The sequence below is a fragment of the Dermacentor silvarum genome, chromosome 4 (assembly GCF_013339745.2).
Source record: "Dermacentor silvarum isolate Dsil-2018 chromosome 4, BIME_Dsil_1.4, whole genome shotgun sequence".
In the NCBI taxonomy this organism is placed as follows: Eukaryota; Metazoa; Arthropoda; class Arachnida; order Ixodida; family Ixodidae; genus Dermacentor; species Dermacentor silvarum.
Genome location: NC_051157.2, coordinates 14,790,281 through 14,808,546, shown reverse-complemented (window position 1 = coordinate 14,808,546; position 18,266 = coordinate 14,790,281). Strand labels below are relative to the sequence as shown.

At 45.4% G+C, this 18,266-nt stretch overlaps 1 protein-coding gene across 2 annotated transcripts in view; it reads right to left on the bottom strand.

Annotated features, from left to right (window-relative positions):
* LOC119449495 (uncharacterized) overlaps positions 1–16,150 on the bottom strand; it is a 117,658-nt gene extending 101,508 nt beyond the window's left edge. For both annotated transcript variants that reach the window (XM_049665244.1, XM_049665242.1), the window contains exon 1: positions 15,956–16,150. In XM_049665244.1, the coding sequence (XP_049521201.1) occupies positions 15,956–16,030 (75 nt within the window). In that variant the 5' untranslated portion in view covers positions 16,031–16,150. The remainder of the gene's footprint in view (positions 1–15,955) is intronic.
* Between the last annotated feature and the right edge of the window lie 2,116 nt (positions 16,151–18,266).

Below are 18,266 nucleotides of genomic sequence, written 5' to 3'. Positions count from 1 at the left end.
CATGTATTCATTTTGGATGTTTTCGGTTTTGCCTGTAGCGCGAACGCGCCAATGTGTTTGAAGTACCAGTACGAATAATCATGTTTGCCGCGGCATTACCAACAATACATAAAACACTTTTGATCATGAAGACACGCACGCTACTCCGGGCCTTTCTGTGTCTGCATAGATTGTCCTTGTCACGTGTTCAGCATTGCCGAGCTGTGAAAACTTACATTCACATGCACCCCCGCTCTTGAACGCACTGCTTTGTCAAATGTATACATCGAAGGAAGAACAGAACTTCTGCATTTTTATAGTGTTACGAAACGTGGTATTCTAGTCAAGACGCGGGCGCTAGAGGCGATGTTCGACGCAAACATATCGATCAGTGGTGCTGGCAAAACGGAACTGAAGTCCCCGGGGCGCCTTTAGGACTTGAAGGAAAAAAAGGCAGTACTTCGGTGTCTGCGGCTTTTCAGCATTCTATTTCACGTCCAGCGAGCAGCGCTGCGTGGTTACCAGCTTCAGCGCCGTGCTGCTCGGTCGCTGTGTAGAACGCACGCGCTTGGGTTTTTTTGCAGCATCGCTTCAACGGGCAGCGGCGAGCAGGCACTTCTCGGTGGCGCCGGCTCAGATCTCTTTTTTTACACTTCAAGCTTTCGCGGAGTGAGCATTTCGAAGCAAACACCTTCTTAGCCTTGCCAGGGGCGTGACAAAAATTGAGGTTAAATATTTAAATTTACAATATATTTAGCGCTGAAAGATAAGAGGGCCGACAAATATAACACAACGACACAGGCAGAAATATTTAAAACTCATGGTATATATATATATATATAAAAGCGAGAGAACAAAAACAAATGCGCGTTTAAGGCACATTGCGCGGGTAACTTTATGCGCGCAGACTGTTCGTTGAAATTTATTTTCTTGCTCGATATTCGCGGCACACTGTCTCAATCAGTACATGTTCGCCAGTGCTTCGATTACTTTCGCCGTCGTGCCGTTTTTCTTCTAAGTATGGTCGGGCCTGAATATGATGCACATTTCCCGCCTCTCCTTTAACTAACCTCCTTTCAAGGACCCATATATAATAGAACAACGTAAGAACTGGTTTAATGACCGTACATAACTCTGAAGTATGCAATGATATATTTGTAGTGAGCGGAAGACAATGGCATTTGAGCAGAAACGACGCAAAAGAACCCGCGACGTAAGGAAGGAACAAACAGTGCCGTTGTCTGTCCTTTCCTCGCTTCGGATTCTTTTTCCCGGTTTCTGCTCAAGTCTATCAACTAACCGGTTCAAATGCGTACGCTTCTGCAGTTGCATTATTTACGTGATTTCTAGAACGTACATGAGCAGCTCCAAGATATGATGCAGATTTTGTGGCAAATATACCGTATTTACTCGAATATAGATAAAACACGAATAAAGGTCAACCCCTACATATTGAACTCGCGAAGAAATCAAAAAAGAAATCCAATACAAGTGGACCGATATCTTTTTGTAAAAACAAAACCTTTGGACATGACACACCTTTATTTATTGTAAGCTCGACTAGTAAATCTCGCTATTCGATGCCACTACCTGAATCCTCATCGGAAGTGCCAGAGAAAACGTCCTCATCGGATGCTTCACAGGGGCCCTCGGCACCATAAACGATGTCATTCTCGGTGTCGTCGAGTTCGCTGGACATTCAGCGTTTCTTTAAGTCAGTCTGAGTAATCTCCTGGCTGGCTTTATGGCGGGCGCGACGGAGGGACTCCGTTAGCTCCGCACTTTTACTGACTGTTCGCGAATACAGGTAGACATTCTTTGGGTCCGTAGCTCATTTTTGGGTAACATTCTCGAAAAAAAAATGGGCGATCTATATTCGAATAAATATGGTATACAGCATGTCCTCAGCTCGCGGCTAAATCTTATGTGAACAAATAACTTTTCACTCAAGGCTGCCAGCAACGCGTTGCGCACAATAGGTGAACAGTGTCCAAATCCACGCTACAGCTACCGTTTCCGTGTAGTAAAAGACAGAAATCTCGGAAGGGATGTTTTCGCGGATTGGATGCGCCGGAAGCAATTGCAGAAGCTGAAACACGTCATAGGCCATCACCATCATCGTACACCACAAATTGTTGCATCACATGGAGGACAGAAACAAAATAGGTGAAGTCCTGACATCACGTTTTTGAATCCGGAAGTGCAGCCATGTTGGTGTGCCATCTCCCTTTGCATCTCCAATTGGCTCGCCGAAGCAGATGGGGGCGAGCTTTGAACTTGCATTGCTACGAGCCGCCGGAAATGTGTGCTGCTGACGCACGTCAGAACAAAGCCGAAATTTAGTAACAACTTTAGTTAAGCAGACGCGCTCCTGTGTTTTTCCATGGAGCGTTGAAGAAGACGACTTAGACCCGCACCGTGAGTGCCTGAATGTCTCTGTTGCTGGCTGACACTCAAACTCACAGACCAAAAACACAACTTTCAAGCTTACGCACCACACTCCAAACTCAGCTTGTCTCGCGAACAGAATGTGCTTCAAGAAGGGCACGGGCGGAAAAATCTTATCTCACTTTTCAGAAGCCTAGAGCAGCAGCAAGTTCTTCAGAAGCGCGATTGCTACGGCAACGGTGATGTTTGGCACAGCAGTCCCAGTGCTGCCTTGCGAAAAACGCCACGTGACTTCCGCCAAACTCTCTTCAACTGATCCGGGCTAGCCGGAGTCTCTCCTACGCTTTCATTCCTCCACGTTGCATCATTTAACATCATGACCCTGTCTAGCTCTTTTTTTTTTCTCTTACTACACATGCCGACTGCAAAATAATTCACATAATCAGTGTGAATGCCTGTTGTCCTGGGATATCTCCGCATGACCTCCGAGATCGGACGCGTGCCGCTCGATTTCGAAGGCCATGCTCCTCCTCTTATAGCGTTCCGTACCAAGACTACCAGAGAGAAATGCGGCACTGCAGTCATTCAACCATCATGCGGGAATCACAGGCAGCTCATGGACCTTTCTACTAATGCACAAAGCATTGAGATGCAGCGATGAACAGGTCTAAAAAGGAAAAAAACAAGCGAATATATATATATATATATATATATATATATATATATATATATGTTATCTGCATTTTGCGTTCCTTCGCGGTAATTAGTTGCAACGAATCTATACCAGTTAAATCGTGTTTGCATCGCATGACGAAGACAGAGAGACCGTCAAATTGCAACAGAGCGGTCTAAATTCTAGGCGCTCTATATGGTGGTGGGCGGCAATAAGCTTGTTTTCAAGAAGCGCATCGCTCTCCGCTTCCGGGTGCTCGTTAAAGCGTAGCACTGAAATCTGAAAAGCGTAGCTGCCGAGTGTCCCGTGGCTTATACTTCGAGATTGGCGCTAATCCGTAGGCAGCTCAGTGCTCGACATTTAAGGCATCGTCATCTGTTTTCGTCATTTTTCCCACAGGCCGCTTTAATCTCCCGCTTATAAAAAGAAACGAAATAAAGAAATGAAGACTAAGGAGAAGCCAGAGGCGCTGAGTTCATTTACGGAGGAATGAGCCGCGCGGCTATATACTGTTTTCTATGGGCAGCTTTGAAGAAGCGATCTGGTTCGTATTATTGACTGATGACTTTCAGCGAGTAGGCTTTCACTTTTGCGTGCCCAATATCTAACGCGATGTCACTCTCGAGGGACGGTCATCCAGCCTACGGCACGTCTGACGTCTATGCAACGCTGCGTGTTTTCGGGAAGCAGAGAAGGCCATGCTGCACGCGAAGCCTCACAACATTGCTGCTGACAAGCAGGGCACAAAGCCCTCCCAATCCAGATACTCCCTCAATCCCCCTCCCGCCTCAGCCCCTCAACTTCGCGCCCGTAAAGATTCCCTCCGACGGGAGACGCGTGCGCTTATCCCACTTATCCCACCGCATGTCTGCTCCTTCCCCCGTCATCTTATTGTAAGTCGTTTGCAGCACTGTAGAAGCTGCATGGCTTCTTATCCAATAGAAAGGCCGAATGCCCCTCGACGTGTGTTCATCCGCGCCTCGTTGTCGGCTCACCGCCACAGTAATCCACGCTATACGACGTACATGCGCAATGGTCCTAGCGTGTCACGTATCGCTGTAACGTATCGTGCCAAGGAAAAATAAAGCTCTCTTATCCCGCCAATAATCACACAGTTACGCCCGGAGCTTTATTCCGCTGCGCAAGTATATTACCTGTGTACCTTCGGCAGCGCTGCAAACGAATTGGAGAGCATATCGGGCGAAAGAAGCTTAGGGGGAGGAAGGTGCTTAAGAGGCTGTGAGCCGTGGTGGCTCTTACACCGGCTGTCACCTGTAAATGGAACTAGCCGCACTTTCGACTGTGTGCAACGTGTCCATATATACTGTCCCAGGGACTGAAGCTGACCTACCGCTTAGTATGGATTGCCAGAGTTGCAAATGAAACCCGGCCGTCTCCTATACACAAGCTCAACTTCGCTACTGTGTCGCGACCAGCTATGACCGATGGGTACACGACAGCAAATATCACAAAACACTGATTTAATACATACACAGAGCAGACATTAGAGCAGTCATACAGTACATACACAACAATGCGGAAGCTTTAGCTCGGGGGCTTCTTTCTAAGTACATGTGAAAGGAGAAATAGTTTTTATCGGCAACCACTGCACCAAGTTTGACGAGGTTTCCTTCATTTAAAAGAAAAAGTTAAAATCTAGTCACTGTCAATATCAATGTTTTCATAAAAATTGCTGAAAATCGCAAATTTTCTGAGATCGAAAATATCTAGTTTACAACCCTGTAGCTCAGCAATGAAAAATTATATCGCAATTCTATAAGTTGAATTGAATCTAATAGTATACATCTAAACCGGGCAAACTTGATGAAATATATATGGCTCTCAACTACGCCACTAATAGGTGAGTAGGACTTTTACAACGCCTTCGTAAACATTGTAACAAATTCACGTAATATATAAATACAGAAAAATACACAAATGCCGCAGATTTCATTAAAATCGGCCCAGGGTTTATCTCATAAATTCAAGATGGCATAAACAATCATCTAAAATGATGGATTGTGACCATTTGGCTACATAATCTTGTTTTTATACTGTATGATCACTATTATTTTGATTAGCATCATCACAGTCTGCTTTTAAGTGCACTGGACGACGAGATCCAGAGAGCTCGTATTGCGTTCGTTTTACGTCAATCAAGCCCACCCTAAGAGCGCAAAACTGTGCCTTGCATCCATCCCCTGGTACCCATTATGCTATTCAATAATAGATCGTCGGTCGCCTCCGAACTACAGATCTTGTAAAACTCTGCCGCCTTTCTTAGCCACCACTAGAATTTAACGTAATCTTGAAGGTTTCCTTAATTTTCCTTGAGAAGCTGAAGTCATGATTAACTACAATTTCATGTATTTAAGTACATCTGAAACAGAGGAGTGCTCTAATTAGAAAGCCACGAGATTGAGTCAAGTTTGTTGTAGTTAAGAAATACGACTAAATTTTAATGGCTGTTAGCAGCTGAACTTTGACTTAGCGCCTTAAATGTTTTACAGAAATTGCCAAAGTGATGCAAATCTATATATATATATATATATATATATATATATATATATATATATATATATATATATATATATAAAGCAGTGAACTTTCCCACATTGTACCTCTCACAACAAAAAACATCCCAGATCTGTAAGCTGTATCTCGCACATCATCTAAACTGAACAAATATAATGTATGTACATCATATCTCTCATAAGGTAGTCATACCGTAACACATAAGACCATTTCAACAATTGTTACATCGCTTAGACGAGTTTTGCAAATGTCATACGCAGATGTCACTGGTGCATTTCAGATCGGTGAGTGATAAATCAATTTTGAAATGTGCCACCACATGCAGTTGCGATGTCGCCCCTTTTTTTTATTTATTTATTGCTGATTAACACAGTTTAGCACTCTCGAAACTTTACAATTTTTGGCAAACATTGCAAGAAATTATCCCACCAGTCGTTAAATTCTAACCGCTTCGTCTAAATGCAACAAACACCATTAAATCTGGTTCATTGGATGCTGGACATAACGATATTTTCATGCACTTAGATAGGAACTCCCGAGGTGAAGCTTCATTATAACATTATACCTATCACACTTCTTTCCATTGTGCATAATTTTGCTGTTTTTGATCATTTTGTTTCACTTGATCATTTGACCTTGGATATATTTCTGCGAAATGTTAACCCCGATACAGCCTTCCTTAATATTATCTCGCCACCTCTGCGTAAGCGTACTTCGTTTGTTCTTGCCTCCAGCACCAATCGTCGTAACTCTTACCTACTCTCATAAGGCGACCAATTCATCTGAGCGGCATTACCGGCCGTGTCTTGCCTACAATTCATGGACTTGAGCCCCTCCTCAGATGTAGTTCAAAACGTAATATGTTTGCATTAAAACGAAGGGGCGTAGAGAAGCGGACTTCCCCCCATAAGAACCCTTAATGTAGAGAAGCCTGCTGTAAAGGCGTCTGCGGCGTGTATACGTGCAGACGACGTTTGAATGCAGCTTACTGCAGGCTGTCGCTAGTACGAGTTTTTCGCACGTATTTGCTAATTTCTGTGAGAAAAACATTGTTGCTAGTGTGAAGAATAGCAGATTTAAAGACTAAATTATGTGATTTAGCATCCCAAAACTGCGCCGTGGGTTATGAGCGACGCCGTTGTGGAGATCTCTGGATTAACTTTGATTACCTGGGATTGTTTAAAGCGCACGCAATGTTCTGCACACGAGTGTCCTTGCATTCCACCCCAGTTGTAATGCGGCCGCCATGGTCGAGAATCGAACCAGTGACCTCGCGCTCGGCCTTGCATAAACTTTTGCCGCTTCACGTACCTAGCGTCCTAGTATGTTGAAGCGTTAACTTTTCTTAGCTCATTGCTCAGTTTCGCGCCGTTCGAGCCGTTCGCGCTGTCCGCAGTAAGAGAGTTGAGCGATAAAGGTGAGAGAGGCGCCAGAAAGTGCTGCTACCCATGAGAGATACATCTTTCTCTCGGTGATGTGACACGAAGCATGGTGACCTGTAACACTAGCAGATGGTGCTGCCCTCAGCGCATCGGGCGGAGAAACCCACCTCAAGTATCGTGCAAATTTTGCGCTCCGTGGCCACGCCACGCCTTTCCCTTTGGGAGCGCCGGGGCCTCGCTCAGCGCGCTGCTGCGCTCCCTGCTGTGCCAGTGAATGCTTAGAAAGCCTGCGAGCACTCGAACGTTGGAGAGGAATAAAAAATCATTTACACCTAAATGCCATGGACGCAGCAGGACCTTTAGACCACCAAGCGATTCGGCGAGTTCGAGATCGGGAACGAAAACGCTTAGCCCGCGCCCCAGCTAACGCTTGAATATTCGCGTTACTCACTCGTAACCATCTTCTGAGTTGCTTTTTTTTTTTTTTTTTGACGTGAAACTTCTTTAAAACTGGTCAAAGGGGGTCGCTTGCTAAAACCGAATGTAACAAAAACATTATCGCTTATATCTTTGCAACCATACTACCAACACGTCTTACTTCTGTATCATTATGTAGAAGAAGGATTACCCCATCATGCATGTATCGAGTGCACGAAAGGCACCGTTGTCGCGCCACGCATGACGCAATTGGAGCTAAATTTAGCCCTTCGCTCGGCGTTTCACAGCAGATTTTGCAGCGCATCGTCACTAGAAAAACTCTTACAAACAAAAATGTCCGGCTTTGGTTATTTACTCCAACTGATGTAAACTTCAGGCCCCACATTATATTAGACTTCATACTAGCACAGTTCAGGGCAAATTACTACTATTTAGGGCTTATTGTCTTTAGTATTTAGGGCATAAATGCCGAATATTGATAAAAATACAAAAATTACAAGTTACTGCGGTTAGACTGTACTCGGGAGTTCAAGCGAGCTTGAAGACCCACACATACAATGACGCCAACATTCACCCCACACGATGGTAGCTTACCGTGAGGCACAGGTAGTGCGCGCCGTGGAAGTTGAGATGGAAATTTATAGCATAGCATAGATAGCACGCAATTTCATAGCCCTGCTACAATGATATTGCATTTAAGCGCGAATCAGGATCTCAGATCTACGCGCACAAAATCGTCTCACGCGTGCGCGTGAAATTTATAGAAGGCGATCATTTGCGAAATTTCCACTTATAAAGTCAAATTTTTCTTTCATTAGTGTCGCAGCGGGTTGTTTTTTGGTAAGCGACTACTGGTACACTTCTGTGTCTATGTCAATCCTTCTGTTGATGCTATAACACGTAATTTTATGATTATGGGGTGCAGTCCACTGTTAAATGGAACACGCCAATGTGTGGCTCTCACTCTGCTGGCGCTATAGTTTGAAGTGCTGTCAGTATAGCTACGTCGATGTTATAGAAAGGTACCAATACCACCAACCACAAGCCATCTGCTGCAAATCCGGGCTATTGTACACTTGCAAAGAGAAATACTCGCACGTGCGTCACCTTCGTGTGTCCCTTCAACAATGGACAGCATTATTCCTCCGCGTACAATGTACGCACATTTGAATACATTTGCTCTAAACAAATGACAGAATATCGACATGCTTGAGTGCCCTTGCAAATAACTAAGCATGGCGCGTCAGGAGTTCAGGCATGCGTATCTGACAAAGCGCCGAGCTCAAAACGCACACGGTTCAGTTGTCAGATTACGCACACACTGCGTGACCCCGGGTGCGCAGAGCAGTGCTGTAGGTGTTGCAGAAAAAAAAGGTAATGAAATACGTTACTCATTGCGTTCGAACAAAAGGAATGCATTACCCTACTACATTACTTACAAATTAAGGTGATGCGTTACCGTTACCAAAAAGTAACGTACTTCGTCAATACTCCATGCTCAATAGTTCTGCATATAGTGGGTGTCCGTTGCAGGAAAACAGACGAAGAGCTTTATATAGGTGGTATTGTGCATATAGCAAACTTTAACCCTGAATACTGATTTAGCGAGATATTCTTGTACAAATCTCTAGGACTTGAGCGCAATTAGCGGGTAAAACTTATTGCCTATAGAGTTAAACCTGATGGCTTCAACCTCTGCGGCACGAGGTGGAACCATTTCTTCGAGGTGAAATTAGGCACGAAGGAAGGCTTCATCCTCAGTGCTTATTGTTAAAAGAGAACACCGCAGAACACTAGACAAAATGTGATGTTTCAAAATGCAGCTGGACATATGCTGTCACTCACGAAATAAAAGTGTCATCAATAACAACATGCGTAACTGAAATTGTTCCGAAAAAGAATATTATACTTGCGCGTCCAGGCAGAAGTTTGGTTTTATTTGGAACGTGCTTAATTACCAGAAATATTGCGAATGCTTATGAGAAGGTGCTTCACGGTCAGTCTCGCTCGCTCATTATTAACCAAACACGCAGGCTCGCAGTTGCCGATGTAATAAAACAAAATTTATTTTGAGAACAAGGTTCCGTAACGGCGCCTAAAGTATTAGACATAATACGAACAATTTTATAATACTTACAACCTGTTGTGGAACCTGAGAAATAGTTGCATTTCAAAGTTGACATAGGACAACTTGCCTCGCTTCTTTGTAGATAGGCCCGCACCCACGCTGAATAGTGGCGATCTGCGGATTCACTGGATGGGACCAGCGGTATTTACTTTCACGAAGAGTTGGTGGGCAGGGGGGGAGAGAGGCTTGATAACTAATATTACATTGACAACTTATATTACCGGTAATGCCGCCATCACCGGTGTAGAGTCGCTACAGCTCGTCATAGTGAGACTTCACACACTGTATGTAGCTCGCTATAGGCTTAGACGGCAGACCGTTATCTAAAGCAAAGATCCTGGGACCTTGGCCTGAGAACTCTAGTATGCACAAGAAGGAGGAGGAGGAAATAAAGAGAGAAGGCAGGGAGGCAGGGATGGTAAAAATAAGTGAGTCTGGTTGGCTACCCTACACTGGGGGACGGGAAAGGGGGAATATAAAGATGATATAGAGAGAGGAGGAGGGGGAGACGTGGTGAGTTCGTGCACGTGCGCGGAGAGCCCCACCAAGTCCAAGGCATTCACACAGGCCAGTATGCACAAAGCCACCAAAGCACAAGTGTGTTTTTTGAAGCGAACTTGGCTATACAAGCAATGTGACTGCCGTATCTATTCAATTATAGGTCGACCTTTTTTTTTTTCGGAAATGTCACCCATAATTTAGCTCTCGACCTATGTTCGTGACCAAGGAATCTCGACCTATATTCGTGGTCAAAGCTAGCTAAAGTACCGAGCTAATCTAGTTTCACTGTAGAACAGGGCCGCCACCGGAGCCGCGAGGGCCAAGGCCGGAAACGAAAACGCCTTGGCATGCATGTCGATATCATACGTCGAAGCTGCAGACGCGCAAAACATAAATAATGAAAATAGGAAATTTGCGGCAGTTAAAAATCTAACAAAAAAAAGCGGTAGCGCAATTAATAAGTCACAACAATGTTTCTCGTTAAAGAAACACACTTGTTTATTGGTTGTTGTTTTTTCCCCTGCGTCGCCATTTTGCAAGCATTTCAACGTGACGGTTTGCATTTGCTGTTGCGCAGCTGTGCAACGATGTCACGTCACTAGAGCTACGGCGCAGACTTCAAACGGCCACAGTTACGACCCATTTCCTTCTGTCCATTATTACCCACGGTCAAGCCTCTCCTCACTGCCACTTGTGTCTTAGCACCAGAGCCGACTATGACCACATCTTTCTAAATTGCCCGAACAAGCCCAAGCCCCCGTGGCGAGGGTCAGAACACCAGGAGCGATGGGAGGCTGCTCTGCGCAGCTCGCAACCGGAACTACCGCTTCGGACAGTGGGCTGGGCCAGACGCCTGGGTCGCCGAAGCACAAATGTGCCCGGCCGTCTAGAGCGGCCCGAGGGTCCATCATCGTCCGGCTTCCTTTTCTCTTTTTTTTTTTTCTCGGAAAGCCCAATATATAGGGGTCGACCTATATTTGTGCTCGGCCTATTTTCGAGTAAACACAGTATATACGTGAGTAAACGATAATCTGCGGGTGTGCGCACACTGACTTTCTTCCATCTTGTCTTTCATTCACCCTTTCCTTTTCCCAACGTGTAGGGTAGCCAACCAGGCGTGACCATAGTTAGCATCCCTGCGTTCACTTCTTATCTCTCTCCCTCTTTCACTCAAGGTTTTTGTGCGCGTAGATCTGAGATCCTGGGTCGCGCTTAAATGCAATATCATTGTAGCAGGGCTATGAAATTGAGCATGGTATCGTGTAGATCATTTATACATCTAGAGGACAGACTTTAGGTTTTGCGTCTTAGGCAACGCGTACCCTCATTGCGATTCCAATAAATCTACATGCAAGCAAGTTTAAACGCGTAATTGATTGCATGCTACGAGATGATTATGCGCAAGGAGAAGGAGGTGAGAAAGAGAGAAGGCAGGGATGTTAACCAGAAATGCGTCTGGTTGGCTACCCTACTCTGGGGCATGGGAAAGAGGGAATAGAAAGATGAGATAGAGGAAACCGAAACTGGACATAGGGAAGGTAAAGCACGTGTTCTTTGGCTACTGTGTATGCCCATCTCTTTTGGGCAGAAAGAATTAGCATGTGTCTTTCTGAGTTTGTTTACTTTGTTTATTATTGTGTATACTCTACGCTGTCCGGCACATACGACAGCAATCATGTGCAGTGAAAATACATCATGTTTTATGCAGACAATAGCTCCAGTATCATATCACAGAGGTGCTTGGAGATCGAGCGCCCGTTCGAAACTTCACCAGTCGAAGTTTCGCCGGGACATTGCCAGCAATGTTAGAAGACCTCTTAGCTGATTTTTCAGTTTGCTTTAGAAGTTGGCGGAATACCAAATAAAACCAATAAGTTGAGTGAGAATTGTAGATTTCACCCTTAGTATTGCAAATGTGTCAGCCTTAATGTCAACGGAAACTCACTTTGCCAGAAACGAGGTAAATGCCAAAGACAAGTTGCTGTTCACGCCACGCTCAATTTCGCGCACCATCGTACCATGACGTCAAAGAATCCGGCGTAATTTGGCTCAGTCCAATTAACAGAATTTATTCAAATAAGCGTTGCACTGTATTCGAAGACCAACCAAGCCTCAACCCAGCTCTACTTAAGCAAGCTTTTCCGGACATGAAAAGGACCGATATGCGCGACAACGAAGTGGAAACCATGTCGCCACCAAGGTTTCCGGCAGAAAAATAACGAGAGGGTTTAACACAGAATTCTACCAGTATAGTATTATTTCGTGTTCTCTCTTTAGTATCCATTTAAATCGACCGACCTGTTTTAACAACGTCATCTTGTCTTCCTTCGGTCGCTACGCACTTTTAGTGCTGGGAACAAAGGCTGATTAGTTGTTTACAGCAACAAGGTCGTTCACTCCTTCCTTCATAAAAGTTCTACGTCATTACGCTCTCTCTCTCCCTCTCTCTCTCTCTCTGAGCGCGTGTGTTGTTGTGACTGCTGCAGTAAACACCTTGCCCATTAAACAGAACTCGGTGACTTAAGTTAGGCAAGGCATCCGGCTTGGTACTGCAATACCTGGCTGTTGGGCGCGATACGCAATTTTACTCAAGCATAACGAAAAAGGTAGACGTAGTTTCACTGGAGCCAAGCGAGCACCCGAGGCAGCCCCGACAACAAAGAGTTCCATTCTAACCGTAACACGTAGCCACGTGATCATTAGATGGAGTTAACAAGTATTTATTAGAATTATTGTGGGCTCTAAATTATCTTCGAAGCCGACCAGGCCGCCTGTATTCTGGGCATCTCGGTGTGCTTCAAGTGACGCAACAAGAAACGAAAAATCTTGAAATAGACCTCCTGGAACGTTAGTGCTTAGATGGCCCTCTGGGTAATTACTACACGAGAGCTAAAACGATCAGTCCTGGTTTTAAATACACGCTGAAAGTACTTCTACAGCACTTCTAGCAGATATTTAATCAGCGTATATTGTCACGACCACATTACAATGTTTATCATCTCAAAAGAAACGCTAACATGACGAGTGCGGCACGCCGTTGGATATCGCGCCTGGTTTGCTGAGACTGCGCGTATTCACAAAACAAGCTGTGCTGACGATGACTGTCAACAGCGATGCTTTTCTCGGAAAAAAGTGTCTTGAAAAACGGACCCATACAAAGTAGTTTACTTTTATGCTGTGTATATTTCAAACTGGAGCAACCTACCGAAGCTACGCTCTAACAGAAACAGCTGCTGAAAGGCAGACAAAATGGATAAAAGACGCTGCACAGCTCGCCAAACAGGACAAAAAAATAAATTTGATACCAATATTCATGCTGAGGGCTCTGAACCAAGACGTATGTCTGATTGTGAGTTTTATTCGTACTTTTATGGCGTACTAATTTAAGTAAAAGATATATCTAATAACTGAATATTGCTGAATGCCCTCTTTCTCGAAAATTTACTACGAACGGTATGAAAGATAACAAAAATTCTCATTTGACATTACAATTTGAGCATATACGTTATATATTAGCGCACGAGACGAAAGCCATGGTTTTTTATACCTACTCGTACGGGGCCAATACATGCAGTGTTAGCCGTACGTAGAATTTATTGAAGAGCAGGGTGGAGCATAAGACAACAATAATATATACGAAAGCAGCGCAAATGTTGTTGGAAACACGAACTTATATAGGCTATAGTAGGATACAACTTAAAAAGAACAGCAGTTGGCAACAATTAAAGGCACACGGACCGCACCGGGTTGTGTTACTCCGCCAGCCAATCACAGAAGCAAACAAAATCATCGTCATGCGACCTTTTCTGAACGGCGTCGTACTTGACAGGACAGTACTTGTCGTACGTTCTGTTTTAATATACGAGTGAAAACGTATAAAAGTGCGCGCTTATAATTTCATTTTTGTGGTTACCGCCTTATTTAGGTAACAGGGAAAGTTTGAAGTACGGACTATTTGCAGCCTCGCGGGGGAACAGTGGCTGGCGGTTATGAGGGCGTGGTCGGGGCTTCACTGATGACTTAAGTTGTATCCGACTATAATACGTACTCTCTTGTTGTGGCGCTGAGTGGTGGGCTAGTCTGTGGAAATGACGGTGCTAAAATTAAAATTACTGGGCTACTATGTGCCAAAACCGCAATCAGATAATGAGGCACGATGTAGCGGGGAGACTCCGGATTAATATTGAAGACCTGAATTTCTTTAACGTGACCTAAACCTAAGGACACGGGTGTTTTTGCAATTAGCTCCCATCGAAATGCGGCCCCCGTGGCCGGGATCCAACCCGTGTCCTCGAGCTTAGCAGCGCAACTATATGTGGCCACTGGGCTACTGCGGCGGTTGATGTCGGTGCTCGGTGTGGAAAATAATCGGAAAGTTAAAATGCCGCATATTTTTTACAACTGGCCTCCAATGAAGTTAACACTAAACTACACTATCCCACCAAGCTACATTAAACTGGCGTGCTTTTTTTCCCCCTTCTAACTAAAGGGACAAGTTAGTTAAGCGTGTTACATGTGTTAAATCACTTCAACCCACAATCATAATCGAAGCTCGAAGCAGAATGAACTGAATAACGATACCTTTTACTCGGTGGTTTGTCAAAAGTACGTTATGGGATCGCTTTACAGTCGTTCCCAAGACACGCACCAAGCTCTCAAACAGCACATCCGAGATTGGCTCAAGCGTTGCCACAAAAAAGTGGAGGACTTCGAAACGCGAACTCGTGAGACAGGTTTTCGCGTAAAATAAGTAAAATGAGCTACGGCCCATTTTACTTTTTTTTTTTTTTACAGCGAAATGTTCACTCTTCGATGGTCGCGTCCGGCAATAGAAAAAAACTCTCATTGGCCGTATGCTATATGTTCGAGTGAAAGCGCGCGAGGGCGAGAGACGCGCGCTTTCACGGGGAGCGAACGAACGACGGAGATCAAACGCGACTTCTTCCGTCGCGCGAAAGGGCGTAAGGGACGGGAAGGAGGGAAGCAGCACCAGCAACGCGCAGAACTGTTGTCGACGGCGGCGGCGTTGGTGACGTGTTTATGAAGAACGTGCCAACCTTTGCCGTACACCCTATGGGCGTTCCTATGGGCGTTCCAGTAAAATTTTTGATGAAAACGCTGTTTTATGCATTGAAGCACAAACTGGAACGCCCATGCATTTCGTCGGACACGTTCAAAATTAATATCTTGAAACTAGTTCAGTCCTGAGAATTTGTTCCAAGTGGATACCTTGCGAACTGAGCGGCTATAATTTCGTAGATTGAAAGGTGTGCCGTAAAATAACAAATGAAAAAGTTAGCATAATTATGTTAATTATTCAATTAGGCGTTTTTATTTCTTGTGGAAGTAATGGCAGCCTCATCGAGTAGTTTAGATTAAGGATTATCATTGTGCTACCTGCCACAGGCAATTTTTAAAAATTTCGGGCAGCCAAAATGAAACACCCTGTATACCAACTAGCCCAGCGGTACACCCTTTCTACAATCAATCGATTAATTATTAAAGGCACCCAAGTCAGCCACCCTATTTATCAGTGCAGTCAATGAGGCAACCAAGTAAGTCGGTCGGTCTTATTTTACACTTGAATGCTATCACATATAGTAATGTACACCTTGCGCCGACATGAAAACGAATGTCAGATTTTCGTTTAATCTAAGGGATATTTTTCTCCTTACTACGCTGGAAGAAAGTTTAATAAACAGCGAGGGACATTCATCAACACGAAAACTATAAGGCAAACAACATGTATGAGTGAGGTTCAGGCTTTACAATTTTACAGAAAGCGCTTCCATATCGGCACGATGTCTACTCGCGACGTTTGCCAGTCGGCATTGCAGAATATGCCTCAGCTCAGTACCGACGCTGATGGCGAAAATGCATCGTAAATGTGATCCACGCGGCTGCCACTTGCGACGCGAAGGAGTCACTCACGAGCGTGTAGATGCCACAGGCGAAGCTTCCCTTGCGCAGAGAGAGCCAGCAGCAGCAGGTGCGAAGCAGGGCCATTGCCGGAATGTCAACGGGGACGCCGCCCGAGGCGCATCGCAGGAACCTCACGTGCTGGCGCACGAGCGTCGGCGAAGCGCAGCAGAGGCGCCGGCCGACGCGCACCGTCCCGCTTGACGCGTCGCGCGGGTCTGCGCGCTCTCTTCCGGGGAGAGAGCGGCGTTGTCGCCGCCACGCCGGTAGCGTCGCGCTGATCGCATCCTTCTTCTCCTGCACGTCCCGCTACATTTGTCCAGCCTAACCAACGTTACTAGATTACCTAATCTAGTAACGCTGAGCCGAACGGCGAGTTCTCTACTTTCCACATTCCATCTCTTCAACCTGCAGTGCAGCGAAAGCTGCGGGTTGCGTCGCCGCTATACCAGAAAAGAGAACCAAAACTTGGGGTACGCTTTGTCTTTAAGAGTGGAACGCGATAGTGTTATTGGACGCCGTTGACGCCGACACCGACACCGTATTTTCGGCGACGTGGGGCCTGATCAAAAGTTAGAAAGGCTCGGTTTTCAACGTTCCTCTCAATGTTGCCTAGAACCAAAGTACAGCGAAACACCATCAGAATTGGAGGACGCTTAAGCTTCGCCTCTAAGAGTGGAACGCGATAGCATTCAAAGATGCTACTTATCATGCTACTGCTACGGCTACTTATCAGGCTTTTTTTTTTTTCTCTCGCATATAAATTACAATCCGACGCTAGCATGTCTCTATAGGTTGTGGTTAAGTCGTACTTTACGATTTTTTTGGCGGATTTTACTTTGAGAAATTCAATTTTCGTTCACTAACGCCTTGCGCCACGCGAAGGGCCCGCCCGGTCGGGATGGTTCAGGATGATGTGGTTCGGCATGATTATTTCCGCCAGACGCCAATGCTTACGCCGACGGCGACGCCGGATTTTCTGCGACATGGGTCCCTTAACGCTATCGCGTTAAAAGATGGGCTCCTCTATAGCCCGCTTCTGACCTTTCTCGGTGCGACGCCGACTGAATGGAAGCGTCACGGAAGGAGCGTCAAAAAAAAAAAAAAAAAAAAAAAGGCGAAAGCTTGCACCAACGCCTCTTAGAGGCATTGCTTGCACTAGGCCGCGCAAAACTCAAGAGACCGCGAAGCTGGCCGATTGATTGCGTCTCTTGGTTGTAGCTAGGTTGAACTTAGCTATGTCAAGGTTTAAACTTGGTTGTAGCTAGGCCTATACTCGTGTAGCTATAGGTTGAATTTCGTAGTAGCTAGGTTCGGCTTTGGTTGCGCCTGAGTTGAGCTTGGTTATGCTAGGCTTATCCGCGTTGTATACCGCGTTGCACAGCGCAGCTTGCAACACCGACACCGCGTTCCACCACGTTGCAATGCCGGCAACGCGTTCCAGTAGACCCGCTCCGTGAATGCATGTCTCTCTCTCGCTCTCTCTCATTTTCTCTTTCTCTCTCCAGAGCATAGCGCGCAAGTCCTCTTCACCTGGCGGAGCATTGGCACGAGCGCGTACGAACGTGCTAGCTATCAATGAAGACGACGACGCTCGAACGCAATCATATGGTTTGCATAAATGCATGTATGCCGAAAGCCCGCGATCTGCAAGATCATCCTGTCAAGAAAGTGCAGCTTATATAAGAAGTGTCTACACTGCGCAGGAACCTCTGCCTGACTGGATGCACTTTTTGGACGCATTTGTGTGTTTGCCCGAGCTTTAAGTGTGTAGCTATGTCCGCGCTGTAATATACCTTCAGTTTTATTTTCCATGCATTAAAGGAAAAAAAAAAAGTGGCTGTTTAGCCTAGTGGTTACGACGCTCGCCTTGGGACCGTGGGCACGCGGGTTCGAATCCCGCCACGGCAAGAAAGTTTATTTTATTTATTTCTTCATTGCTAATGATGATAGTTTCTTCATACAAACCACAAATTACGGCTGGCTTAAATTTTGTGCGCAATACGGACCGAGCCGACAGAGAAGACCACATGGACAGCGCTAGATGTTGTTGTGAGTCATCGCTGTGAGTGTTCGCTTCTCTCTTGTTCCGGTCCTTTTATTGCGATCGGCATTCTTGGCCTAATTCAGCCTGTTTCGTGTCTGTCTATCTAGCCTTTGTACTCCACCTTTCAAGAATAAAAAAAATGAGCGTATCTTGCACTAGTGGCGCAAGGCTAAAGAAACAGTGGAGTCGATAGGCACCTAGCTGGTCCTGGACTTACTGGTTATGCTTTTCCAGAATTTATTGATCGATTAGCTATTGATTGGCTATCGCATGGTA